The 27705-nt window shown below is 42.6% G+C and overlaps 1 protein-coding gene across 3 annotated transcripts in view; it reads left to right on the forward strand.

Moving 5' to 3' along the window:
- The window catches only part of EOGT (EGF domain specific O-linked N-acetylglucosamine transferase), an 859464-nt gene that overhangs the window by 310741 nt on the left and 521018 nt on the right, over window positions 1-27705 (forward strand). For all 3 annotated transcript variants that reach the window (XM_044077905.1, XM_044077906.1, XM_044077907.1), the window contains exons 4-5: window positions 21391-21499; window positions 21596-21690. In XM_044077905.1, the coding sequence (XP_043933840.1) occupies window positions 21391-21499; window positions 21596-21690 (204 nt within the window). The remainder of the gene's footprint in view (window positions 1-21390; window positions 21500-21595; window positions 21691-27705) is intronic.

Genomic DNA, 27705 nt, shown 5'->3' on the forward strand with positions numbered 1-27705 from the left:
TAAAAATGAGAAGCAAAAAATTAAAGTGACAAAGTGAATAGACTTAAAGGTGTGTTGTATAAAGGTGTGCAGGTAGCTTGTTATCTAGATGCATTTATTTATTGTGAAGGTGCATGTGTACATTGCAGTGAAGGTTTTTTTTAAATCTGTTTTTGTTTTGTAGTTTTGTATAGGTGTACTTCAGTGTGTTTTGTAAGATGTGTGATGTTGTATAGTTCATAAAGTTTTTTTTTTTCAAGCATATTTTAACTTTTTTTTGAAGTTTTTAAGTGTGTTGAGTGTTTTTGTGTTTTAAATTTGTTTTTACTTGTTACTTTTTTTAATTGTTTATAGCTTGATGATTTAAGTTTGACTTCTACTGAATGTCAATCTGCAAATTTTATATTTTTCACCTAAAATGGTGGTTTTAGTTAGGCTAGCTGCCTGTTAGACCATTATCTTTCCTGCCAACCTTCAGCCTGAGTTCACATTCAACTCTGTATCCAATGCCTCAGCCTGGATGGCTAAAAACAGACTTTTCTTTAAAACAAATTAAAAATTTCAGTGGGACTGTGCTGTTAAATTATGACTAGCCTGTTGTAGGAATGCATATGTTCACAAAATTTCTGAACCTTCCACTGCAAAGATGGCAATTTTTGTAAAGAACTTTATGACACATGATATAGATTTTCCAATTTGATTCTGAAGGCATTGATGTGAATAATTGTATAATGTGGAAGTATAAAAATTATTTGTGGATTTCTGAACAGCCTTTGTATAGTACAGTATAGCACCTGGTTTAGCCACTGGGAGGGTGGGTAGAATGTTACAGTAGTGTATGGCTGTGAAAAAATAAACCTCTGGTTTCAAAAAGGGTAAGGTAGGTATTATAATTCATTAGGATATCCAGGTAGAAAAGAGTTGCACAAGAGGCACTTTCACAGGAGGATCACTATCACTAAAAGGGCTGAATGCAGACAATACATCAACCGTCATCAAGGACAGAATACCAACAGTGTCCATGCAGATCTGATAAAGCAGGCTTGGATCCAATTGCCCTAAATGCATCCAACCCATGCAATCCAAGGGGTAGACCCTGAAGACCCCCCCGCTAATGCCAGGACTCACAATATTATTCATTTTCCAACTTACACAAATTGTTTCTTGATGCACAACATTACACAGAAAGGAGGCATTCCAACGTCATAACTCATAGCGATTAAACAATTCCCCACCATTAACTGGGAAAACTACTCATGTCCCATGACCAAGGATTGAACACCCCTCATCTGGGTCCACCAGGGCATGTCAAACCTCCTACAACGACAGGGAGCAACAGGCTAATCGGCCCATCACCTCCCATCTCAAAATAACAACACGAAACCCCCATGTGGCAACTCAAATGCAAACCACAAACTTCTTCCACCACAAGCTAACTTGCCTGAATATCCACATCCTGCCACCACCCACAACTAGGGGACCATGGATCAAAAATGCATCAAAGCAACGCCACACCTTAATAGAGATAAGAAAATAACAGATAAACACCTGTGCAGAAATAAAATCCAGGAAAGAATCTCACTGAAATCAAAAAGACTAAATAGACCCAGATGGCCACATCCTAAAAAACTTCTGAAGTCAAAATCCTGCTGTCGGCCATCATCAAAGGTCAACCTCTTCTCAGGATGGCCTCGGCTGATGTCGCATCTTCCCGACGTCACTGCTGCTGGGGTATAATGGCATCAGCCGTCGCCATTTTCCTCAGTCTTTCTTGCCGCGCGGTGCCCGTAGCAGTAGCTGTTCGCAAGTGCCGGTCGGTCAGATCCAGAGATTCAGCTACCGAAGACTTCTAAAAAGCTAAGTACCCCGTTGGGGACTCTTTCTTGCCTCAGCCGATGTCAGACAAAGTAAATAATTGCTTAACTTGTGGGAAACAAATACCTCATAAGGATTTCCATTCCTACTGCCTTCCTTGCTTAGGCCCAGACCACGACGTATCAGCTTGTTTAGTCTGTGCCTCCTTCGACCGACGGACTCTTAGACGTCGGTCGGAGTTCGCAGAAGAGTTTTTTGGATCCGCTTTTGCATATAAAATGCCGTCGGAGACTCCGACTATGCATTTAGCCAAAAAACGCAAGGAAAAGGACCGACACTCGCGGCCCGCGGTTTTGGCTGAAACCACGGTTAGGCCTACCGTGAGTGTCTCTGTTTCCACTGAAACAGAGACCTCGGTTCTTCCTTCTGCCGAAATCATACCTCCGACAACAGAGGCCAGCGAGGCCCCGGCCGATTCGGCTACAGAAATCCCTACCGAAGAAGCAAGCGCACGAGAATTGTCAGACACCATTCCTTTGGACATTTCCACTCCTGCATGTGGGGCAGCTAGGCCCTCTGCTTCTATGTCTATTAAGGCTTTCTCCAGGGCTAAAGCAGCTAAAATTACTAAAGCTTTACCTGCAAAATCTACCTCACAGAGACCTTCCTCAAGTACCCAGATTCTCAGTCTTGCTGAGGACCTTATTTCTCTGATTACGGGTTCCCAACCTCACCCAGACAGGGCCTCCCAACCTCCTCCTGACAAAAGGCCCAGGACTGAACCCCCCAAACCTCTCTCCTCTGACCACTCCTCGGATGGATCTGATTTGTCAGACCATCACGAAGGGCCATACTCACCTTATGAGGACTCTGATGCAGAAGACTCTCTATCCCTTCTGCTTCCCCTCCAGAGGAATTTTCCTTTGGGGAAACTTTACACTCTATGAGGGAACACTTTCAATGGCAGGGTCAGGATTTTTCTGATTCTAGAAAAAGACTTGGGACTTTCTTACACTTGCCACAGCATAGGCCTTTAGCCATACCACCTGTGCTAACTGTAGTTGATGATGCATATAATGATGTCAGCTCTGCCCCCGATTCACTTCCTCCGGCCCCTGCCAAACCTGACAGATACTACAGGGTTCCGGATTCCCACTTCCACTTGTATAAGGCCCATGCTGCAGACCCAGAAACTATTTCTCAGGGCCCGAAAGGTGTTGCAGCTGCCACTGCCAAAAACCCACTACCCTCTGAAAGGGAGTCAAGAGCATTAGAGAGATGGGGAAAGAAGGTTTATACATCTGCTACTCTTTCTGCCAGGGCTTTAAACTGTCAATTCCATATGATACAGTACCAGGAATATTTGTTAGACCAGCTGAATAAAAAGCTTTCTTCTCCTGAACCTTTAGACAGTAAGGCCCTTCAGGATTTGGTACACAATTCTCAGCAGGTCAGTAATCATTTTTTAAAATGTGGCTATGATGCACTGGAAGCTTCATTTAGATCAGCTATGACTGGGGCAGTAATTGTAGACATGCCTGGCTAAAAGAACAATCCTTGCCGGACCATGTTAAGGCTAAACTCCTAGATGCTCCAATGGAGAAACAAAGTTTATTTGGCTCCCCTGCACAGGAGATTCTAAAGAAAGTGGAAGAAAAAGCAAAATCTGTGCAAACAGTTAAGGATTTTCTGCAGGTCCAACCTCCAAGGTTCAGCAGAAACTGGCCTTCAAAGAATTGGTCCTTTCCAGACCACTCCAAAGCACAGAGGGGCAGGAATAGACGCCCAAGAGGCAGAGGTCAATCAAAAGGTGCCTACAGGGGTCGCCAATGGCAACCTGCCAACCAGAGAAGTGCTGCCACAGCTGTAACTACATCCACTTCCACAGGACAAACACAATGACTTGACTCTGACTCCGCCTACAAGGGAACAACTGGAAGCACCCTTGGGCGGAAAATTGGCTTTATTCTCAAACAACTGGCATTGCATTACAAAAGACAAATGGACATTGCAAACAATAGACAGAGGATACAGGTTTCATTTCCACACTTTACCAAGAAGGAGTGGAATGCCAAACCTTCCACCAAACCAGAAGCCAGAGGCTTTAAGACAAATCAACAATTTACTTCAGATGAAAGCAATAGAAAGGGTACCATCTACGGAACAAGGCCAAGGGTTTTACTCCAGACTATTCCTTGTACCAAGAAAAGAAACCCAATGGAGGCCTATTCTCGACTTGTCCGCACTAAACACATATCTCATTGTGCCAAAATTCAAAATGCTGACCCTACAGCAACTTCTTCCCATGTTGGGCAAGGAGTCTTGGCTGGTGACTCTAGATCTCAAGGAGGCATACCTGCACGTCCCTATACGACCAGATTGCAGAAGACCCCTCAGATTTCTTGCAGGATCAGAGCATTATCAATTCTCAGCATTGCCATTTGGCTTATCTACTGCGCCCAGAGTATTCACGAAATGTCTGGCATCAGTAATTGCACATTGCAGGCTTCAGGGAATTCAAATCTACCCATACCTGGATGACTGCCTAATACAAGCAGAGAACAGGACAAGACTTACAAAGGATTTGGCCTATGTCACACACCTGTTACAGGCCTTGGGATACACAGTCAACATCCAGAAGTCAAGACTAGTGCCATCCCAAAGGATAACCTTTTTGGGTGTGGATCTGGACACAATAACTCAGATGGCTTTTCTCACAGAAGAAAAACAAAAGCAACTACCAGTCTACTTCATGGCTTTGACAAGACAAACTCAGCTCACTGCAAGGAAAGTCCTGCAGGCCCTGGGTTACATGGCATCTTGCATAATCTTGATCCCACATGCCAGGCTGCATACGAGGAAATTACAATGGTACCTAAGGAATGTATGGTCTCAACACAGGCACAGTCTAGAAACAATGATTCCAATCATTCCATGCCTGAAAAAGGAATTCCTGTGGTGGGCTCAGGCCTGCCAGTCCAACAGAGGGTTGCCTTTTACCAAACCACATCTAAGGCAGACCATCACCACGGACGCCTCAGACCGAGGATGGGGAGCACACATGGAAGACAAGTGCATCCAAGGCCTATGGACTCAAGACCAGCTGAATTTGCACATAAACCTAAAGGAGATGCTGGCAGTAAAACATGCAATCGAGGCATTCAAATCCTTCCTCCAGCAAGGTCATCTGCTGATAAGGACAGACAATACCACAGTCATGTGGTACATAAACAAACAGGGAGGCACGCATTCCTACCCTCTATGCCGGATGGCAATGGATCTGTGGAACCTAGCCCTGGATCTCAACATCCAACTGCAGGCCAAGTTTGTACCAGGAAAAGAGAATTCACTAGCAAACAGCTTAAGCAGAACTACCACGGATGCTCACGAATGGATGCTGCATCCAGACATCTTCAAAATCATAACAAACAAATGGGGAATGCCAGAGACAGACCTGTTCGCTTCCCCACTCAACAACCAACTAAAGAAATTCTGCTCAAGAGTATATCACCCACAAGCCTGGAAGGTGGATTCCCTCTCTTTCAACTGGAATGCCCTAGCAGTGTATGCCTTTCCACCACTTCCATTGATGTACAGAGTACTACTGAAGATCAGAGAGGAACAGCCAAATGTGATACTGATAGCTCCAGACTGGCCAAGGCAGCACTGGTATCCGCTGCTGAGAAGCATGTCTCTGATGAACTCATGGCCTCTACCCCTATGGCCTCTACTTCTAACGCAGAACAACTTCAAGATACTGCATCAAAACTTGAAAACACTGCAGATGACTGCCTGGAAAATTGTCTAAAACAAAACCAAACTGTCTTATCTCAAAGGGTCAAGGACATAATCCTGGAGGCTCGTAGACCCTCCACAAGAAAGACATACTCAGCTAAATGGAAGAGATTCCTCATTTGGAGCGCATCAAAGGGTACAAATGTCACACTGGCAAACCTAGCACACATCCTAGAATACTTATCAGAACTGTTCCACAATGGCCTGCCATATTCTTCCATTAAGATCCATGCTTCAGCAATTTCAGCAGAATACAACATGGATCCTCCTATCTTCTCACCCTCTCCTCAGACAATTTTTAAGAGGGATCAAAAATGTAAAACCTCCAAGAAAACCCCCTCTTCCTGCATGGGATCTCAATTTTGTGCTGGAAAAATTAACACTACCTCCCTTTGAACCAGCAGCATCAGCAGACTTACAGTTCTTATCTTGGAAAACTGCTTTCCTTCTAGCAATCACTTCAGCAAGAAGAGTATCCGAGTTACAGGTGCTAATGGCAGTGCAGCCTTTCCTTATTTTTCACCAGGATAGAGTGTCTCTGAGAACCAATCCTACTTTCATGCCAAAGGTGGTATCCAGGGTATCCTTGAACCAAGCTATTCATTTGCCTACGTTCTTCCCTAACCCACAGAACAGGGAGGAAAAACTACTGCACACCTTGGATGTACACAGACAACTACGCTACTATCTGGACAGAACTAAAACCAGCAGAAAAACTGACCAACTTCTGGTAGCATATGCAGGTGGAGTGCAAGGAAAAGCAATTTCCAAACAGACTATCTCTAAATGGATAGGAAATTGCATTTGTTTCTGCTACTCTTTTCATGGAAAGACTGCTCCTGAAAATATCAGGCCTCACTCCACAAGAGCCACAGCCACCACTACAGCTTTCCTACGAGGGGTGGCTACCAAAGACATTTTAGAAGCTGCTACTTGGAGCTCCATGCATACATTTGCCAAGCATTACAATCTACCTTTATACTCCAGATCCCGAGCAGGTTTTGCAACTGCAGTTTTACAGGGGATCATAACTACACCATCCTCATCTTAGTACCTCCTCCCCCAGTTTGGCTATGGTATTCTACCCATATGTTATGACTGCAGATGCATCCTTGAAGGACATAGTACAGTTTTGTACCTACCATAAATGTAGATGTCCGATAGGTATGCATCTGCAGTCGGGATTACCCACCCGCCTTCCCGTCTGTGGTATTCCTAGGGTGCTTACCCCTCTTTCAGCTAGCTGGGGGAATCTATTATGGTGTATTTGTTTGTATGTATGTATGTATATATATATATATATATATATATATATATATATATATATATATATATATATATATATATTTATATTGTTTTACTCTGTTTGGAATTTTCAATTTTTATCCAAATTTAGCCTTCCTAGAGGGCACCTGGCATCTGGGGCAAGAAACACTGAGGAAAATGGCGTCGGCTGATGCCTTTATACCCCAGCAGCGGTGACGTCGGGGAAGATGCGACATCAGCCGAGGCCAGACCCAGACTTTGGAATCCGGCCGACCGAAGGGCTGCCTGAGGCAGGACAACCCATATGTTATGACTGCAGATGCATACCTATCGGACATCTACATTTATGGTAGGTACAAAACTGTACTTTGCATAAAAGAATAAAATCCCATGACTGGAGGAACTTCCCTGGTCAACCTCAGTAAGAAGTTGAGATCCCTCATAAAATCCTCCAAAGCTAGTTACGAAAACAAAATTGCCACTGACTCTAAAGACGACCACAAAGCATTCTATAGCTATGTCAAGAATCTAAATGGGAACACTCAGATCTGCTCTGAGTTACAGCATAATGGCGCTAAATATACAGAACCAACTGATATTGCCAACATCCTAGCAGATAGGTTCAGTGCTAACTTTACCCCCCTCTCACTCCCTAGAGGGCCCATCTCTATACCGGAAGAATGCAAAGTTCCTATAATCACGGCTGCACAGGTAAAAAACACACTCTCCAAAGCCAAGAACACAGCATCCATGGGACCTGACAATATCCCAGGCTGCGTTCTACACTAACTACAGAATGAACTGGCACCCTACCTAAGTACCATGTTCAATCATAGCCTCACCTTAGGCTTTGTACCCACTGAATGGCGCACCGCGACAGTTATCCCACTCAACAAAGGGGGAGCCACGACGGACCCCGGGAACTACCGCCCCATTAGCTTGACAAGCCTGGTCTGCAAGGCCATGGAATGTATCATCATGGAACTCATAAACAAAGACACTGGTAATCTCCAAACTCTGGACCCTACTCAGTTTGGATTTGTAAAAGGCAGATAATGTCTCCTAAACCTGATTGACTTCTTTGAAGCAGTCACCAAAGCCATAGATGATGGTAAAATGGTTCACACAGCTTATCTAGATCTCGCCAAGGCTTTCGACACCATCCCCCACTCTGGAATTATAGATAAGCTCACTAAACTAGGTATAAATCCCTATGTCATAAGATGGGTTGCCAACTGGCTCACGGACAGAACCCACACTGTGAAAGTAGCGGATTCCAAATCCGATATCAGACCAGTGACAAGTGGAGTACCACAGGGTTCAGTCCTGGGTCCTCTCCTGTTTGGCATCTACTTCTCTGAAGTGCAGGCCAACACAGAAGGTCTTTGGCTAACAAAGTTTGCAGATGACTGCAAACTAGGAGCCATAATCAAAACTCCTAACGATGTGGACAAACTACAAAAGGGCCTGACTGAGACAGATTCCTGGTGTCAAAGTCATGGCCTGAAGCTCAATGCCAAAAAGTGTATTGTCATCCCCTTTGGTAAAAACTCTGTACCCATGAACTACCACATAGCTGGTAGTCTACTTAATGCTGAAAATGTGATAAAGAGACCTTGGAACACAGGTGGACAGTAGTCTCTCCTTTGATAATCACATCGCCACAGTGGCCAGGAAATCTTTCTAAGTGGCTCATCTCATCACAAAAGGATTCTCATCCAGAAAAAGAGGTCATTGTTCCCCTCTACTCATCACTCATTAGACCCATTATAGAGTACAACGCCCCTTTTGGTATGTACCTCACAAGACATCTACAACAACTGGAAAGACCACAGAAATACCTCACAAAGAGGATTACTGGCCTCACAGATGCCCTATGCAGACCGTCTCAAAAAACTACAGCTTTACTCCATCGCATATCGCCTACTCAGGGGCGATCTCTGCCTAACATACAAAGCTATGTCAAACCCAGAGCTGCTGGACATGCTTCACTTAAAGAAATCCCAAGCCCTCCGAGCTACACGCTCTAGGGACCTTAACCTTGTCACCACAATAAACAGAACATGCTGGAGGGATAGATTCCTGTCCCAGAGACTTCCCATACTCTGGAACAGACTACCTATCTATGTCAAACAGAGCTCCTCATTAGCACTCTTCAAGAAAAATCTTGATGATTGGATGGGAGATGGGAAATTCACCCCGGGGATCACTTCTGTGGCTCTGCTCGACAGGGGCATAGGAAAATAATTTTCTTGGGTGGCGAAAGCCAAGGTACATTTTTTGGCTAGGCTTGTATGGGCCCTAGGGCCGATAGCCTAGTACCTACCTATGAAAGTAATCTCCCGTCCTATTTTAGGATTATTGCTAGAATAGTACTGGCACGTGCAATATTTACTTTGCTCAGTGCCCTTTCTCTTCTGACATGAGTTGAATAAATTTTCTTTATGATGTCCACTATTGTGCTAGCACAAGCTTTAAGTCATTGCTTTCCTGTAGTGTGGACTACTGCACTGATGAAGAGTGTGTGTTCGATATGGAACAGAGACGAGGAGGGGGGCTTATTAACTAATGTGTATGGACAAGATGGTAATGGTTGACTGGTTCACTTGTACCTTTGAGATGTGGTAGGGACAGCACCATAAGGGCATGTTGCAGGTTTACCATTAAATTATTGATGCGCCTGTGATGGGACTGCAAAGATATTGGGTGCTTAGGCCTACTTTTAAATTTCTGATATCTCTGAGATGTGATTTGTATTCATTTTTTTGTATTGGAGCTGGGAGTGGGACATGAGTGGGGGAGGCAGGCTTTTAAATAAATATTAAGGATATCCTTTTTGGGGACTGGATTGAAGAGATATATTGGGTTGAGTTTTTTTGTATGTTTTTTTTGTACTTGGGATGGATGTGTTGCAGAAGTGTGTATTTACCCATCTCAACCAGGAAGTTCTGACCTGGCCTGGCATAAGCCATTTTCAGCAGAGGCCAAAGGGAAAAGGCTTAAACAAAACTAGGTTGCCAGTTTCAGTAAATGCAAATTGTGTACTGCAGAGAACTGAAAACAAAAGAATGATTTAAAAAATCATTATGACAATTGATAAATGGTTGTTTGAAAGTGTACACATTTGAGGAGAAATTAATTATTTTATGCAAGAAGGAACAGAGATATCAAAGAAGGGAGGAAGTAAAGAAGGGTTGTGTTACCTTTTATTAGAAATCCACATAACTAGAAAAATAAAATTTCTAAACTTCAGGTGATGGATGTCTTTATATCATCGGATATTAAAGTATAAAGTTCAGTTTCAGGCACCACTGCTTAGAATTCACATGTAAGTTTTCACTTTTGAAAATCAGCTGTTCTGTGTATGTAAATGCTTCTAATGAAGCTGGCTAACAGAAGATTTTTTAGAAGAAAAGAAGTGAGTATTCTGATATTAATTTAAAAAAGTGTTAAAATATTTTGTTTGATTTATAGTTGGAAGATCAGGCCCCAAACAGTAATTAAAATTAGAAACATTACAACACTTCACCAAAAAGTAGTGCTTGTATTGAGTCTGACATGAGTGATTATGGGGCTGTTTGTAAAGGATATCTTAATGGAGGACTGGATTGTAGAGCTGTGCTAGTTCATACTTACTCATCGTTTGAGCCGAAGATAAGTTCATCGACCAGTAAATCTAGAGTGGAAAAACCTTCTACCTCAGTGCCACTAACTTTGAGCCGACTGTTGGTAGGAGCCGGTATCTCCTACCATGAAGTCTCCAATATCGTGGCCTCTTCTGTCGCATCTTCTTGGTCCTCAAGACTTTCAGACATGGACGTAGATTGTACATCAACAAGCAAGTGGGAACAAGGCCTTACCCATTTGTAGACTAGCCATGTTAGCTTCAGATATAGCTTCACAGCAGTGTCTCACTCTACAGGTATCTTGCATCTAGTTAGAGCAAACTTGTGTGACCGACAAGTTGAGTAGAGCAAAGGCAGACCATCACAAATGTAAACCAGATCAGGGGATCTTCAAGATTTGATCCACCTGTGGGGAGTTCCTTAAGTAGACGTGTTGGCCTTCTCTCTGAACCATCAGCAGGCAAGTTTCTGCTACAGGGTTCCATGCAAGAAGGACTGGATGAGAGATGCCTTTTCTTTTTCTTGGACTGGAGTGTTCTGTATGCTTTTCCATCCTTTCTATTTGAAGTTTCAGAAGGAATCTCCAGTGGTCATTGTGGTGATCCCCTCGTGGTCTAGGCAACCGTGGATGTCCTTCAAGGATGCATCTGCAGTCATAACAAATGGGTTGTCCTGTCGTCAGGCAGCCCTTTGGTCGGCCGGATTCCAAAGTCTGGGTCCGGCTTCGGCTGATGTCGCACTTCACCCGACGTCATCTCTGCTGGTCTTCGGGTATAAAGGCATCAGCCGACGCCATTTTCCTCAGTCTTTCTTGCCGCGTGGCCGAAGCAGAAGCTGTTCGCAAGTGGCGGTCGGTCAGATCCAGAGATTACTACTACCGAATACTACTTCGAAGACTTCTAAAAAGCTAAGTACCCCATTGGGGACTCTTTCTTGCCTCAGCCGATGTCAGAAAAAGTAAATAACTGTTTAACTTGTGGGAAACAAATACCTCATAAAGATTTCCACTCTTACTGCCTACCTTGTTTAGGCCCAGACCACGACGTAGCAGCCTGTTTAGCCTGTGCTTCCTTCAACCGGAGCGCTTAGGCGTCGGTCGGAGTTTGCTGAACAGTTTTTCGGCTCAGATTTTGCGTACATTATGCCGTCGGATCCTCCGACTACCCAAATTGTTAAAAAACGCAAAGAAAAGACCGACACTCGCGGTCCGCGGTTTCGGCGAAACCACGGTTAAGCAAGCGAGTGTCTCTGTTTCGACGAAACCGAAAGCGGGTCAATCTTCAGCGAATCCATGACTACTACCGAGGCTCCTGCTACCTTAGTTGAATCGGCCTCTGAAGTTTTGCCTACTACTGTGGTTCCTAGTGAATTATCAGACACCATCCCTTTGGATGTCTCTACCCCAGCACGTGGTGCTGCTAGGCCTCCTGCAGCCATGTCTATAAAGGCCTTTGCCCGGGCTAAAGCAGCTAAAACTGTTAAATCAGTGCCTGTTAAGTCCCCCTCACACAGGCCCACTTCTAGTTCACAAATGCTTACTCTGGCAGAGGATTTAATCTCCCTTAATTAGGGGATCCCAATCTCACCCAGACAGGGCCTCTCAGCCTCCAGAAAAGAGACCTAGAGCAGAGCCCCCCGAGCCAGTGTCCTCTGATGATTCTTCGGATGACTCGGACATTACAGATCAGCCAGAGGCTCCTTTTTCTACTTATGAAGATTCCGATGCTGAAGAATCCATTCCATCTGCCTCTCCACCAGAGGAATTTTCCTTTGGGGAAACCTTACATGCCATGAGAGAACAATTCCAATGGCAGGGACAAGATTTCTCAGATTCAAGAAAAAGGCTTAGGATCTTTCTGCACTTACCACAACATAGGCCCTTAGCTATACCTCCAGTTCTGCCTGTTGTGGATGATGCATTTAATGATGTTTGCACTGCTCCTGATACTTTACCTCCAGCCCCTGCCAAACCAGATAGATTTTACAGGGTGCCAGACACTCATCACCACCTATACAAGGCCCCACTTGCAGATCCTGAGACTATATCCCAGGGGCCTAAGGCAGTAGCTTCGACCTCAGCAAAAAACCCTCTCCCTTCTGAAAGGGAATCCAGGTCCTTCGAGAGATGGGGGAAAAAAGTTTACACCTCTGCTACTCTCTCAGCTAGAGCTTTAAACTGTCAGTTTCATATGATCCAATATGATCCAATACCAAGAGTTTATGCTTGATCAGTTAACTAAGAAGCTGTCCTCTGATGACTCCTTAGATAAGAAATATGTTTTAGAAATGATGAATAACATTCAGCAGGTTAGTAACCATTCTTTAAAATGTGGCTATGATGCACTGGAGGCTTCATTTAGATCAGCCATGACTGGCACAGTGATAAGAAGGCATGCATGGTTGAAAGAACAGGTCTTGCCGGATCGTGTTAAAGCAAAGCTGTTAGATGCTCCTATGGATAAGGCCAGTCTATTTGGTACCCCTGCTCAGCAAGTAATGAAGAAAATGGAAGAGAAGGCAAAATCTGTACAAACAGTTAAAGATTTCTTACAGGTTCAGCCCCCAAGGTTTAGCAGGAACTGGCCTGCCAAAAATTGGTCCTTTCCAGACTTCTCAAAATCTCAGAGGCAGGAATAGACGCTCTAGGGGCAGAAATCAATCCAGAGGAGGTGCCTACAGAGGACGCCAGTGGCAAGGCAATAACCAGCGAGGCACAGACACAACCACTGCCACTGCAACAGGACAATCACAGTGACTTGGCTCTGACACCGCCTACCAGGGAGCAAATAGCAGCCCCTTTAGGCGGAAAGTTAGCCTTATTTTCGAAAAATTGGCACTATATCACAAAAGACAAGTGGATTTTGCAAACCATAGACCAAGGCTACAGGTTCCACTTCCACACCTTACCAGTAAAAGAGGAATGCCAAACCTAGCTCCAAATAAAAAAACAGAAGCTCTAAAGCAGATAGCTCAATTAACAAAGATGAGAGCTGTGGAAAGAGTACCAATAACAGAACAGGGCAAAGGATTCTACTCCAGACTCTTCCTAGTACCAAGAAAAGAGAAAAGTTGGAGACCTATTCTCGACCTGTCCGTCTTAAACACATACATCATTGTCCCAAAATTCAAAATGCTGACCCTACAGCAACTTCTTCCCATGCTGGGCAAGGAGTGTTGGCTGGTAACTCTAGATCTCAAGGAGGCATACCTGCACGTCCCCATACGACCAAATTGCAGAAGATACCTCAGATTTCTTGCAGGATCAGAGCATTATCAATTCTCAGCATTGCCCTTTGGCTTATCTACTGCGCCCAGAGTATTCACAAAATGCCTGGCATCAGTAATCGCTCATTGCAGGCTACAGGGAATCCAAATTTATCCATACCTGGACGACTGCCTGTTACAAGCGGACAACAAAAGCAAGCTGACAACAGATTTACAGAGAGTCATTTGCTTACTACAAGCCCTGGGATACACAGTCAATTTAAAAAAGTCAAGACTGATACCATCCCAGACAAGAACATTCTTGGGTGCGGAATTGGACACAGTAAAACAAATGGCATTCCTAACTGCAGAAAAACAAGAACAACTCCCTCTTTACTTCTTGGCATTAACAAAGCAGAACAAACTATCAGCAAGAAAAGTACTGCAGGCCTTGGGCTTCATGGCATCATGCATAATCCTGGTCCCCCATGCCAGACTGCATATGAGAAAGCTACAGTGGTACCTAAAGAATTTATGGTCTCAACACAGGCACAGCTTAGAAACCAAATCCCACTAATCCCATGCCTGAAACAAGAGTTCCTATGGTGGGCTCAAGCATGCCAGTCAAACCCAGGCTTGCCCTTCCACAACTTTCAAGCAAACCAAACCATCACAACGGACGCCTCAGACCTAGGCTGGGGCACATGTTGGACAAATGCATACAAGGATTGTGGACTCCAGACCAGCTGCACCTGCACATAAACCAAAAAGAAATGCTGGCAGTAAAACTAGCAATCCAGAAATTCAGACCATTCCTCAAAGAAGGCCATTTAATGATAAGGACAGACAACACCACAGTCATGTGGTACATCAACAAACAGGGAGGCACTCATTCATACCCCCTATGCAGAATGACTTTGGACCTTTGGAATATGGCTCTGAGCTACAACATCCAGTTACAGGCAATATTTGTGCTGGGAAAAGAAAACACCCTAGCAGACATGTTAAGCAGAACCACCTCGGATGCTCACGAATGGATGCTACACCCGGACACCTTCAAGGCCATCACAAAGAAATGGGGAATGCCACAAATAGACCTATTCGCATCCCCACTCAATCACCAGCTCAAAAAATTCTGCACAAGGACATACCACCCACTTGCATGGAAGGTGGACTCTCTATCCTTCAGTTGGAAAGGCCTGACAGCATATGCATTCCCACCTCTTCCTTTGATGTACAAGGTACTACTGAAAATCAAAGAGGAACGTCCAAGGATAATTCTGATAGCTCCGAATTGGCCAAGACAACACTGGTATCCATTGCTGAGGAGCATGTCTCAGGGGAGAATGTGGTCAATACCCTTGATGCCTTTGATGTTAACGCAGAACAATTACAACATCATGCACCCAAACCTAAAAACCTTGCAACTGACTGCCTGGAACATCACATAACAGCAACTAACCCAGACTTATCCCAAAGGGTTAAAGACATTATCCTTGAAGCCCGCAGACCTTCAACAAGAAGGAACTATGCAGGAAAATGGAAAAGGTTTGACATTTGGAGTACTGAAAGAGGAAAAGATGTGTCGAACATAGATATTGCTAACATCCTGGAGTACTTGGCAGAGCTTCTACATACAGGCCTGTCCTATTCCTCCATCAAGATACATGCATCAGCTATTTCCGCAGAATACAGCCTCGATCAACCTGTCTTTTCGCATCCTCTACTCAGGCAGTTCCTCAGAGGGATCAAGAATGTAAAACCTCCTAGGAAACCACCATTACCAGCATGGGACTTGAACTTTGTGCTAGAAAAATTGACACTTCCTCCATTTGAACCAGCAGCAACAGCAGATCTTCAACACCTATCATGGAAAACTGCTTTCCTACTGGCAATTACTTCAGCAAGGAGGGTTTCGGAACTACAGGCCTTAATGGCAGTACAGCCCTTCCTAATCTTCCATCAAGATAGTGTCCATGAGAACTAATCCTACATTTATGCCTAAGGTGGTATCCAGAGTGTCTTTAAACCAGGCAATCCACCTACCTACCTTCTTTCCCAATCCACAGAACAGGGGAAAGACTGCTGCATACCTTGGATGTACATAGACAGTTACGCTACTACCTGGACAGAACCAAAAGTAACAGAAAAACTGACCAGCTTTTAGTAGCCTATGCACCAGGAAGGGAAGGAAAAGCAATTTCCAAACAGACAATCTCCAAATGGATAGGAAATTGCATAAGATTCTGTTACTCCTACCATGGAAAACCAATTCCACAGAACATAAGACCTCATTCTACAAGGGCTACAGCCACTACCACAGCTTTCTTACGAGGAGTGGCAACCAAGGACATTATTGAGGCGGCTACTTGGACCTCCGTGCATACATTTGCCAAGCATTACAATTTACCTCTATACTCTAGATCCCGAGCAGGGTTTGCCACTGCTGTATTGCAAGGGATCCTAACTACACCAAAATTCTTCTTCCTCCTCCCCTAGTTTGGCTATGGTATTCTACCCATTTGTTATGACTGCAGATGCATCCTTGAAGGACATAGTACAGTTTTGTACCTACCATAAATGTAGATGTCCGAACAGGATAGCATCTGCAGTCAGGATTACCCACCCTCCTTCCCCTCTGTGGTACTCCTAGGGTATGTACCCTCCTAATAGCTAGCTGGGGGGGAGTCTCTTATGGTGTATTTGTTTGTATATATGTACTTACATGCTTATTTTTTGTGTTTGCCTTCTACTATTTTGGAAACATTGGCATTTATCCAAAATTTAGCTTTCCAAGAGGGCAACTGGCATCTGGGGCAAGAAACACTGAGGAAAATGGCGTCGGCTGATGCCTTTATACCCGAAGACCAGCAGAGATGACGTCGGGTGAAGTGCGACATCAGCCGAAGCCGGACCCAGACTTTGGAATCCGGCCGACCGAAGGGCTGCCTGACGACAGGACAACTAATTTGTTATGACTGCAGATGCTATCCTGTTCGGACATCTACATTTATGGTACGTACAAAACTGTATTTTCTCCCTACTTTAGAAATGGTCAGTGGCAATTAACACAGTCTTCCTCTCATACTGGATAAACTCACTCAAGATCAGGGATGTTTGATACTTCCTGACCCCAATCAATGTCATCTGCCTGGATGGTAAGGTCATAGGACATGCAGCAGGTACTAATGGAGGCAAGGAAGCCTGCTACTAGAAAATCATGTATTATCAAATGGAAAAGGTTTTCTAGTCGGTGCCAGCAACATAATTGGCACCTATTCAAGGCTTGTGTTTCCCTGGTTTTACAATATTTGAGTTTACTTTCCTTTTGCCTTTCGCACTCCTCTATCAAGGTTCAGTTGTTAATCATTTTGGCAAGTCTGTTCATAGATCCTCTTCTTTCAATGCTTTCTCATGTCAAAATGTTTTTGAAAGAAGTTTTGCATAAAAGGGCCTCCAAGATGAACAGAGCCTACTCTTTGGGATCTTAATTGTTAGAGAAGCTAGCATGTACTCCATTTGAACCAGATAATCTGGCTGACTTGATGTCCTTCAAGGATGCATATGCAGTCTTTACAAATGGGTTGTCCTGTCGTCAGGCAGCCCTTCGGTCGGCCGGATTCCAAAGTCTGGGTTTGGCTTCGGCTGGTGTCACACTTCACCCGCCATTTACTTATTGCTCTGATCTTTGAAGAAGAGTCTTGGTTGCAAGGGCAAGGTCATATGATGAGTCAGCCCTGTCTCATTTTCCACAGAGACTCTACTTTTATGCTTAAAGTTGTATCCGAGTGTACTTTTAGCCAAACTCTCCATCATTCCTGAACCTAAAAATGAGGGAGAAAGGACACTATCTTAATGTCCACAGACAAATCAGGCACAATCTTGGCAGAACTAAATCTTTCAGATTTTCAAATTGGTTGTTCATTTCTTGTGAAGGTAAGAAGGGACGACTTTTGTCAAAACAGACTACTTCTAAATGGTTGTCTAGTGCTATTACCTTTTATTTTCACCACAATAAAACTGTTCTAGGCAGAATCAAAACCAACTCTGCTCTGTCATTGACCTCTTCTGTGGCTTTTTGGAAAGGGTTGGACTCTAGAAATATTCTGAAAGCAGAAACTTGGTCCTCTATATACTTTTAGCTTAGTACTAACTTGATTCCTTCTAGCTGTAGATCAGGTTTTGCTAGGACCATTCTCCAAGGGCTGCTGGGCCTTTCCACTGCCACTTCCCAGATATGAGTTTGGGTAATATACTCGCATAGCTAAGGCTACTGCAGAAGTGATTAATATGGTGAACATAATACAGTTGTGTAAGTAAACGTAACCATCACAGTATACTGCAGAAGTGATCAATATGGTGAATATAATACAGTTGTGCGAGTAAACTTGACCATCAAAGTAGACTTTTGAATGATCACTTCTGCAGTAGCCGCTCCCGCTATCCCTCTTATTTTTTAGTGCGTTTGTCATGCTAAGCTGTGGTTTTATTTTTTGTCCCCAACAATGTCCTTTTTTGGGGTCAGCCCCCTGTCTCTGGTGTGAAAGCTGTGAAGGATTTGGCACCCAAACTTGCCATTTTAGTAAGTTAATTTCAGGATGACTAATGGTTTGGGGGCATTGAAGCTTTAGAAGCTGTCCGGCTCGTATATCCTTGGCAGAATATAACTCTTATAGCTAAGGCTACTACAGCAGTGATCATTCGAACATCTACTATTATGGAAAGTTTACATACTGAGCTGTGCTTTATTTTATGACCTTTTTTGATACTTTCACTGTTTTGAATATGTATGTTTAACTGTAAAACTATTTGCATGCTGTTTGATTATCAAAACTGTTACATGTATGTGTATTCTGTGTGGGGACTTACAATTCCCCTCCCTCTTGTGGCATCTCTGAAACTGGGGGCATGGGGTCAGTGAGGCAGAGGTAAATACATTTCAAGTAATGATTTCCAAAATAGGTAACCCACATAATGCACAGTTAGCGAAACTCTTCAGTTTCCTTTTGCTTGCGTGACTCTTGACTGTCATGCCTCCCCCATCAGTCTTGAACTCGCATGCGCTTTTGCTGTGGGGAGTCCCTTGTAAGAAGGGAAAAACTACCCAAAGTGACTGTTATTCAGACAGCATTGGAGGTGTTTTATGCTCTCATTAGCATCTTGGCAACGAGGACATTTCTAACAGTCTCTAATCTGTCCCTTGGTGGTTGATGTGACCACCCATGTCTCTTTAGAGTGTCCTGTGATTTCCATGTGCAAGTGCATAAATTTACTCACACAGTGTTTAGAGCTGCCATCACTGGCTTGTGATTGCTGAGCCCATGTCCCTAGACCTGGCCTTTCAATACTGTACAAGCCTTTGCATGCAAGGTGGTAATCGGTGAACTGGAAGTAACCTCTCTCTTCTCCTCAAGGTGGGCAAATCAATATCAGCCACTTTTTTGCCACTCACTTTCTTTTGTCTAGTTCCTCCAGTGCCCCAGCTACTGTTTGAACTGTGTTTATCTGGACTTGTAGTCTGGGCTTTATCAATTGCATCATAGAGTGGAGCTCGAGTTTTTGAAACTTGCCAAGGTGTCTTTAATTTCATATATTAAACAGTGTAAGAAACGTCTGTGTGGAAAATTTTCAGTCCATGTATCTCTAGTTAATCACTGTGTATTAATCAGATCAGACAATAGTAGCAGAAGTAGTGAACTTAAACTCGTCTTAAGTAAAAAAAATAAATAAATAAAAATATATAATTGTACAGAATTACTAAGTATTCAAAAGTAATCCAAGCAAGGCAAGCAGTCTGTTTCCAGTTAAAAATCCTTCCAAAGCAGTATGGTTTGGGTACTTAAAAAACAAACTGTACTTTATGAAGTGTTTTAATTTCCTTGCCTTTCTGTCAAAGGAATGTAAAGCCTACCTATTTTTAAGCTAGCTGTTCAAAAGTATTCTGACTAGTTTAAAAAAATCCTTTCCTTAAAGCAGAACACATCCTTGGGCTTGTGGTTACATTTTAGTAATTAAACAGTGTTTTCATTTTACTTTTTGTAAAATAATTAACTTTTACAAATCCCTGTTGTATCTGCTGTCATTTTACAAACCAATTTTCATGGTGAGATGGCAAATGACCTTTATTGTGATGGTGGTTTATGTAGTCAGTTAGGTCAAAGATGTATGTTGTTGGGTTCATAGTACCTGCTATTTGTATGACCTTTAAATATGTCTGTGATTAAGACTGGTACTGTAGAAGGGAACATTATAACAAATGAACCTGAAAGCTTACAAGGTGATTTACTTAATGTAAGATTAGAAGGAATTCGCAGAAGCATCTAATTTCAATTAATTTTTATGGAAGAATGAGGAAATTTAAACTTTGAGTTGAGTTGTCAGATAAGTCAGCCTTCTAAGTTACTTGGGTATTAGTAGACTTGAATGTAGTAGATAACCAGTTCAATATTGCTCATTAACAAACTAGAGAAGTTAGATTTTTATTATCAGTTAAGTGCTTCATAGTAATTACTGTATATTATCTGTCAGAAAACTTGTATGTAAAGGAGTCTTTAGAATTGTAATTTACATAGGTGTGCTTGTCCCAGAAAAGCCTGGAAACTTCTGATAAATATAGCAACTAGAGATGCACTTCTTAATATTTCATTGTGTAGAGGCTGAAGTTATAGAAGGTAGATTCCTTGTTTAAAAGCCATTAGAAGCTACTTGGCTGAAAAATGACTGCCACAGAAAGCAGTACAGTTTTGTTTCTTGGAATATGCTAGCGATAAAAACTAAATTCAATTTTTTTTGGTTAGGACAATGAAACATTTTCAGTTCCTCCTCCCTTTTGGCTTCCTATAGTTTTAAAGTTGACATCTTTTAAAAGACCTATCTTTGACAGGATTATGCCTCAACTCTAAGTTGTACCATTTGCCTGTGATATATTCTTTAGAGTCTGATCTTCATTCTGCTTCACATTCAGTATAGAAGTAACTGGTGCAATGACAGTGTGTACATCACGTGGGGAGGGGACCAAGTCCAAGTGCTGCACCTGTCACCCTGTTTATACATAGTTTTAATTTTTGATCTAGTATCCATGGTACAAAGCTGTCAGCTTTTACAGAGACGAGTTTCCTCAGCAGTCTTCCCCCCCACCAAGCACTTTGTTTTCCCCCTGTTGCATTACTACTGAACTGCTGCCTCAGTTTTGGTGTCTGAGACTATATTCCTTCAGAATAAGGAGTGTCAAACATTTTGAATTTTGGATAAAGGTGGGTATTTCAAGTTTGATCCCTAATTTTCTTGGTGTTATAGATGGCACTGATGTTTGTCTCTGTGTCACCAAACCTTTATCCTCTTGACTACTGCTCCTGTATACAGCTTGGAGTACTTGTTTGGCCTGGACTATGTGCTTAGAAGACTAGGGATGCTGATCTCTTGACTAGATAAGGTGGCAGTTTGTACTCCTGTGCAGTGTTAATGGAAGGTGCTTATTACACTGATGTGCATACACTGGGTTATGCTGCACGTTCTGATAATCAAACAAGGATTCCTTGAAGGATATGTGTGCATTGTATGAAAACTGTATGCAGTTTTTCTGTGTATTTTTTTGCACAAATATCTACTAGCTTATATGAAGATTAGAAAAATCACAAATAAAGCAACAACTGTTGAGTAAAAGCCTTGCTTGTTGCAACATTAATTACATGGTTTTTTGTTCTAGGGCCAGAACAATGGAAGCAGCACAGCATGTTTACTGGACACAGGCTGATTTTGGCTATGTCATGGATCGTCTTAATGAACTGAAAACATTGTGCAACCCTGTCAGACCAGTAAGATTGTCAGCTATTTTATTTAAATTACTGCCCTTTGCTGTCATCCTAGTGTATAAATGTACCACATCATCTGCTTGCTTTTTGTTTCCGCAGGGAGATTCTTCTTTGACCTGCTCCAGTTTCACTCGGTACTGCAGAGCAACAAACTTGTATATGGATTTACGAAATCCAAGGAGAAATGACGAAAGGTTGTCAGCTTAAATTGAGAACTTGCAGGTGTCTGGTTTAATTGCATTGATATAATGGCATAATCTTATAAGGAAACCTGTTCATGCAACAAGATGAACCCACAGGCAGTGAATAAAGAGATAGTGTGGATAAGATTCCCTGGTATTCAAGTGTAGGGATAGCTTCATTGTATAATTCAGGTATTCCCATACATGGGCTTCTCAGTGACAAACGGGTGGTGGTTGAGGAAATTGGAAGGAATGGTAAATTAAACAAAATGTAGGTTAGACTTTTTTTTTTAATTTCTAGATTTTTTTCTTGCTATTCCCATTGGCCTTCCATCTTGCCCCCCATTATTGGACTTTAGCCTGTTTATTCTCTAGTAGTGGGGTGTCCCCAAATCTGCTGAGGCTTGAGCCATCTGAAATGGCTGTCATTTAGGCATACATTGTAGACATTGTGCTTTTGCTAAAGGTGCCTGCAATGACAGCATTTTTGTACAAGTCCTTAACCCTGCCCCTAGGTGGTTGGGATGGGCTAACCTGTATTAGGTGAGGCCTTAACAGTAAATGCTACTTATAAGGCTACCACAGGAGATGACTTGGTGAGCCAAAAGCCTGTCCCCAGATGTCCACTGTAGTGCCATCCTTCTGAGGATCAGGGGCTGTATATTCATCTTGTTTCCAGGATGAGCCATTGCCATAAAGTCCCCCCAGCTGTTAAGCAAAGTGTGTTTGCCTAAACCATAATCACGACTTTGTGCATCTCTGTTGCTGGCACTGGCTCAGATGTAATGATTACTTTTTATGCCTCTCTGATCCATTGTCTTTTGTAGTACTATTAAGCTGAGATCTGCAAGGGAACCTGCAGCAAAAAAATGTCAGTAGAAATGGGTAGAGGAGTGGAATTGCATTTCTAACAGAAACATTCTGTAGGCACCACCTTATAAATAAACCTGGCAGGAAAACATACAATGCAAAATGCATTTCCCAAATGGCTGTCATGATTCCAGATATTTATAATTGAAGTAAGATGTACTTTTTGCTGAATGCTTACTCATAGTGTACTTCTCCATGAGTAATATCTAATAAAGATGGTGTTTTGTATACTGTGTATACCTTTTAAACAGTCTGAAATGTTAGATTTTTTTGCAAATAACATGGTGTGTTGGCAATGTGTCGAGTGTTGCACTGTCAGTCAGTAAGCTAGCTTCCTGAGCCATTACAGTTTTTATTTTTGCAGTCTCGCATTAGCTTTCTAATACTTGAAATGGTTATATGATTGTCCATGTCACATTTTCAGTGCAGACAGCGTTTCATTTGGAGGTATCCATGTACTGCATGACCTGAAACTTACCCTTGTGATTGCTGATGCATTATTATAGCCTTTTTTTTTTTTTGCTAGTCCACTTCTAGTAAGTCCGTCTGCTCTGCTGAATACAGGCTAGCTGCTGTAGGATGTACACATGGACTGCCAGAGAACAATCTGGGGTGGTGGAAGATGGGTTTATACGGAGTAACCACTGGGCAGCTTTTCTTTCTCAGAGTTTTGGTTATGGGTAAGTTGTGCTAAAAAGTTCCCTTCTATAGGAATAGCCTTTGGACATGGATTCCCACATTTTGCAAGGCACAGTGACAAGTGTCCCCAATTAGGAGAGTGAATGTGGTAGCATGCTTGCATATACCCTTATGACAAATACCATACCATTTGCAATATGTAGGCCTATGCTGCTGCTGCTTCTAGTCTTCTCCCTTGCTCGCTTAAAATAACTACCCAAAAGGCCGATATTTTGTTAGAAATCACCCCAAAAAGAAGTGATCAGGGGCCAGCAGGAGCACTTGATTGTCACTGGGTAAATGGTAAGTTGAGGGTTGAGATCTACAGAGGATTTGGACCATAAAACAAGAACAAATTGTCATTTGGATTATTTTCCTTTAGGGTTATCACTAATTTAATCCAGGTTTTAGCTTTTTTTTTTTTTGTGGAGACCATGTTGGGCTCTCTGTGGCTTTCTTGCTGCCTGCAGCAGGACTCATATTTTCTACTCCATTTGTTTGCTTTCTTTTCCACAAAATTCCACTTGAAATGTTTTATTCTGTTACTGTCCACAGTGCAAAAATGTTTTGACAAACAGTGTATGCTGTTTTCAGGCAAACACAGATCACATTTCTACTTGATATAATGTCCCCTAAACAGATACTCCACAAGCATTGGTGCATCTTTTGCGGTAGCCCTGTTACGAGCCATTTCCTACCTACTTTTCTTGTATTTTCAAGTGTTGACAACTCACGACTGGGACTTTGTGTTGGAAAAAGTGATCACTGTGCTCCCTTTCTACTGAGTTACTTAGTACTGGCACAAATTTATATATGGTTTTGATTTATTTTTTTCTAGGGAGGTACAATGCCACAGCAGATAGTGTCGCCTCACAGCAGCGGGTTCCCCAGTTCACTTCTCGGCTGGGATGTCTTCTGTGCAGAGTTTGCATGTCCTCCCTCTGTTGATGTGGGTTTCCTCCCACATTCCAAAGACATGCACTACGTGGATTGGACACACTAAATTTACCATAGGTGTGAGTGTGCATGCGAGTGTGTAGTTTGGAAGAGGTACCATGGCAGGGCTAGCCACTCTGCGGTGTAAACCTTGGTTCTTGATTCAGTGGTGAAGTGACACCCCGACCTGTTGTGGAAAAATCTGGGAAAAGAGGAGTGATGGATGGCTTTGATTTCTCTGAATAGGCATTTGCATTACAAATACGGTATTTCCCATTTGCTTTTCTTTAAAACATGACTTGTTTTGTGCATTGCATTCTGTCTGTATTATGAGCCATTGTTTCTGTTGCTCTATTTGCTGTGTTAGGGGAACAGCGTGACTATTCAGGTGTATTGTTTTATAAAGCTATGGAACCCAATACCTTCCATCTTTTTTTGGTGTATAATCTTCATGGATCATCAGAGGAATGTTGCCATTAAAACTATTTTATATTCATTTCCTGTGCTAAGTGTTGTTAGGGTCTTTACATATTCAGATGCATAATATGCATTACTTATTGGTACTGTATGGGAACAAATGTACACCAGTGCTAGATACTCATGGATTCAATTGCTAGACTGGAAGGATTTAATTTTAGATTAAAAACACACGATATAGCTACTGTTTCAGGGATATGGCTTGAAGACTTAACTTGTACCTTAGATGGAACTGGATATCTATGTCATAGGTGTAGAACAGACAAAGGGGAGGTATAGATATGTATGTTTATGGACAAAATGTATACTGTAGATTATATTAAATTAGATTTTGAATGTGTACATGTTAATGTTTTGTTTACAACTAAACTTGTGAGATTGGGCATCTGCTTATAAATCGTCTAAGACAATGTGGTTTCAACTAGTTGATCAGTCTGCTGAATTCAGGTTTAATGGAAGATCTGAATTTTGTTACGTGCTAAAATTACTGGGATATCTGAAAGCATAATTAACCAGATTACATCGCAGTTGTCCAACAGAGAAGTTAACAATAAACAGTCAAAAAAAAGAAATTGGATGTGAATGGTAGGATAATTCCATAACGTGGTTCTTTTCACCCATTTATATTTTCACTACACAACAGTGGCCTACCAGTTCCACGATCGGTATGCTTTAATTGTACTGGTCTAAAAATTGCATGCCAAGTATAATCTTCTGTTTTGATATGCTGATAAACGTAAATAAAGTTCAAAGAAAAAGTGCTCTAGTATGATAGGATCAAAGTTGAGAAAAGTGGCAAATGAGGTGATTCAGAAGACTTAGAAGTTGGGCAAGCATATAAGGACTTGGGCAAACTAATAAATAACAGTCAAACATCATGAAATATTTGTGGCAAAGCTAGGAAGAGGATGACCAGCCTTTCGAGATTTATATTTAATAGTCTGCAAGTCATTATCTCTCATTCCAAAATAATAAGCGCCACTCTGGAGTTTGGCAGTAGAGTTTAATACCCCTGTGAAGGTAAAATAGGTATTAACAATTTACAAGAAGGATCATGTGCATGGGAGGGTCTGTGACTTTAGAATTTTATTCTTTGAAATGAAAGACTTTGAAAGGAGACATGGTTTTAGTTTAGTAAGTGCTTACTCTAAACATTTCTGTAGAAATATATTGCTTTTCATCTTAATGAGAACACCTTGAACATCATAGTTACTCGTCTATGTGTAAGGGCATGAATTAGTAACTTGGGGGAGGAAATGGTTTTGTGAAATTTTGCTTGTTGGGTCCACCTCACTACGTAGTGGGTAGGCTAAACTTTAGAGGACCGTACTCTTAAGTGTAGTTCTGCATTTCCGTTAGCATCCTGGATAATGTAGGTTCATAGGTTCAGACTAGGCTATCTGCCCTAGGGCATTTATAAGCCTAGCCAGAGTGTGTTTGGCTTTCGCCACCCATTTTAAATTAATTTTGCTATGCCCTTTTTCGAGGTTAGTATACTGTGCCTCTGTCTAACAGTGACACAGAAGTGATACCCAGGGTAAACCTACGATCTCCCATCCACTCAACAAGATTCCTCTTGAAGAGAGTCAGTGAGGGACTCTGCCTAACCTGGACTGGGATTTTATTCCAGAGTGAAGGGAGCCTCTGGGTTATGAATCTGTCCCTCCAGCATGTCCTATTTATTTCATTGCTGAGGTTCAAGTCTCTCGAGCGCGTAGCTTGATAGAATTTGGATTTTCTGAGGTACAGCATGTCCATTAATTCCAGGTTGGACATGGCTTTATACATCCGGCACAGATCGCCTCTGAGCAGGCGGTATGCCACTGAGTAGAGCTGGAGTTTCTTTAACCGGGCAGCATATGGCATCTGTTTGAGCCCTTTGATCCTCTTGGTGAGGTACTTTTGGGGTCTTTCTAGTTGCTGCAGGTGTCTGGTAAGGTACATCCCAAAAGCGGCATTGTATTCAATTATAGGCCTGATGAGGGATGAGTAAAGAGGCACAATGACACCTCCCCTGATCTAGATGTGAATCCCTTCATGATTAGGTGGGCTATATAAAATGTTTTTCTAACCACTTTGTCCACGTGGTTGTCAAATGACAGATTGCTATCAACTTGGGTCCCCAGGTCCCTAATTACTTCTTCTGTACTTAATGGATTACCACCTATGTGATAATTTGTGGGCACTTTGTTTTTGCCAAAGGGGATGACTATACACTTTTTTGGCATTTAGCTTGAGGCCATGACTCTGGCACCAGTTGTCTGTTTCTATGAGGCCCTTTTGGAGGATGCTTGTTTCAGCTGGAGTGTCTATTATGGCGCCCAGTTTGCAGTCATCTGCAAACTTGGTCAGCCACAGTCCTTCCATGTTGGCCTGTACCTTTGAGAAATATATACCGAACAAGAGGGGTCCCAGGACTGAGCCTTGTGGGACGCCACTTGTAACTGGTTTGGAGTCTGACATGGCACCAGCAATTCTAACCATGTGGGTTCTGTCCTTGAGCCAGTTTGCAACCCATCTAGTGACATAGGGGTTTATATTTAAGCTGGTGAGCTTATCTATAATGCCCGAGTGGGGTATTGTATCGAAGGCTTTTGCGAAGTCCAGGTAGGCTGTGTGGACCACCTTCTCCTCGTTAATGGCCTTGGTGACTGTTTCAAAGAAATCAACCAGGTTTAAGAGGCAGGATCTGCCGTTAACAAAGCCGAACTGGGTAGGATCCAGTGTCTGTAGGTCCCCAATATCTTTGAGGTCCATGATGATCCTTTCCATAGCTTTGCAGACCAAGCTAGTCAGGCTTATGGGGCGATAGTTTCCAGGATCTGTTGAGGCACCACCTTTGTGGAGAGGGACCACTGTTGCTCTACGCCACTCTTTGGGTACATATCCTGTAGTAAGGCTGAGATTGAACAGTAGTTTTATGTTTGGGTTTAGCTCTTCTTGGAGTTTATGTAGGACGCAGCCCGGGACACCGTCTGGTCCCCTTGATGCTGTTTTTTTTTTTTGCTTTGGAGAGGGCAGCTCTTACCTGAGCATCTGAGATGTCAGGGGGCAGCACTCTGCTGG

The sequence above is a fragment of the Protopterus annectens genome, chromosome 7.part0, assembly GCF_019279795.1.
Source record: "Protopterus annectens isolate FY-2018-M chromosome 7.part0, PAN1.0, whole genome shotgun sequence".
In the NCBI taxonomy this organism is placed as follows: domain Eukaryota; kingdom Metazoa; phylum Chordata; order Ceratodontiformes; family Protopteridae; genus Protopterus; species Protopterus annectens.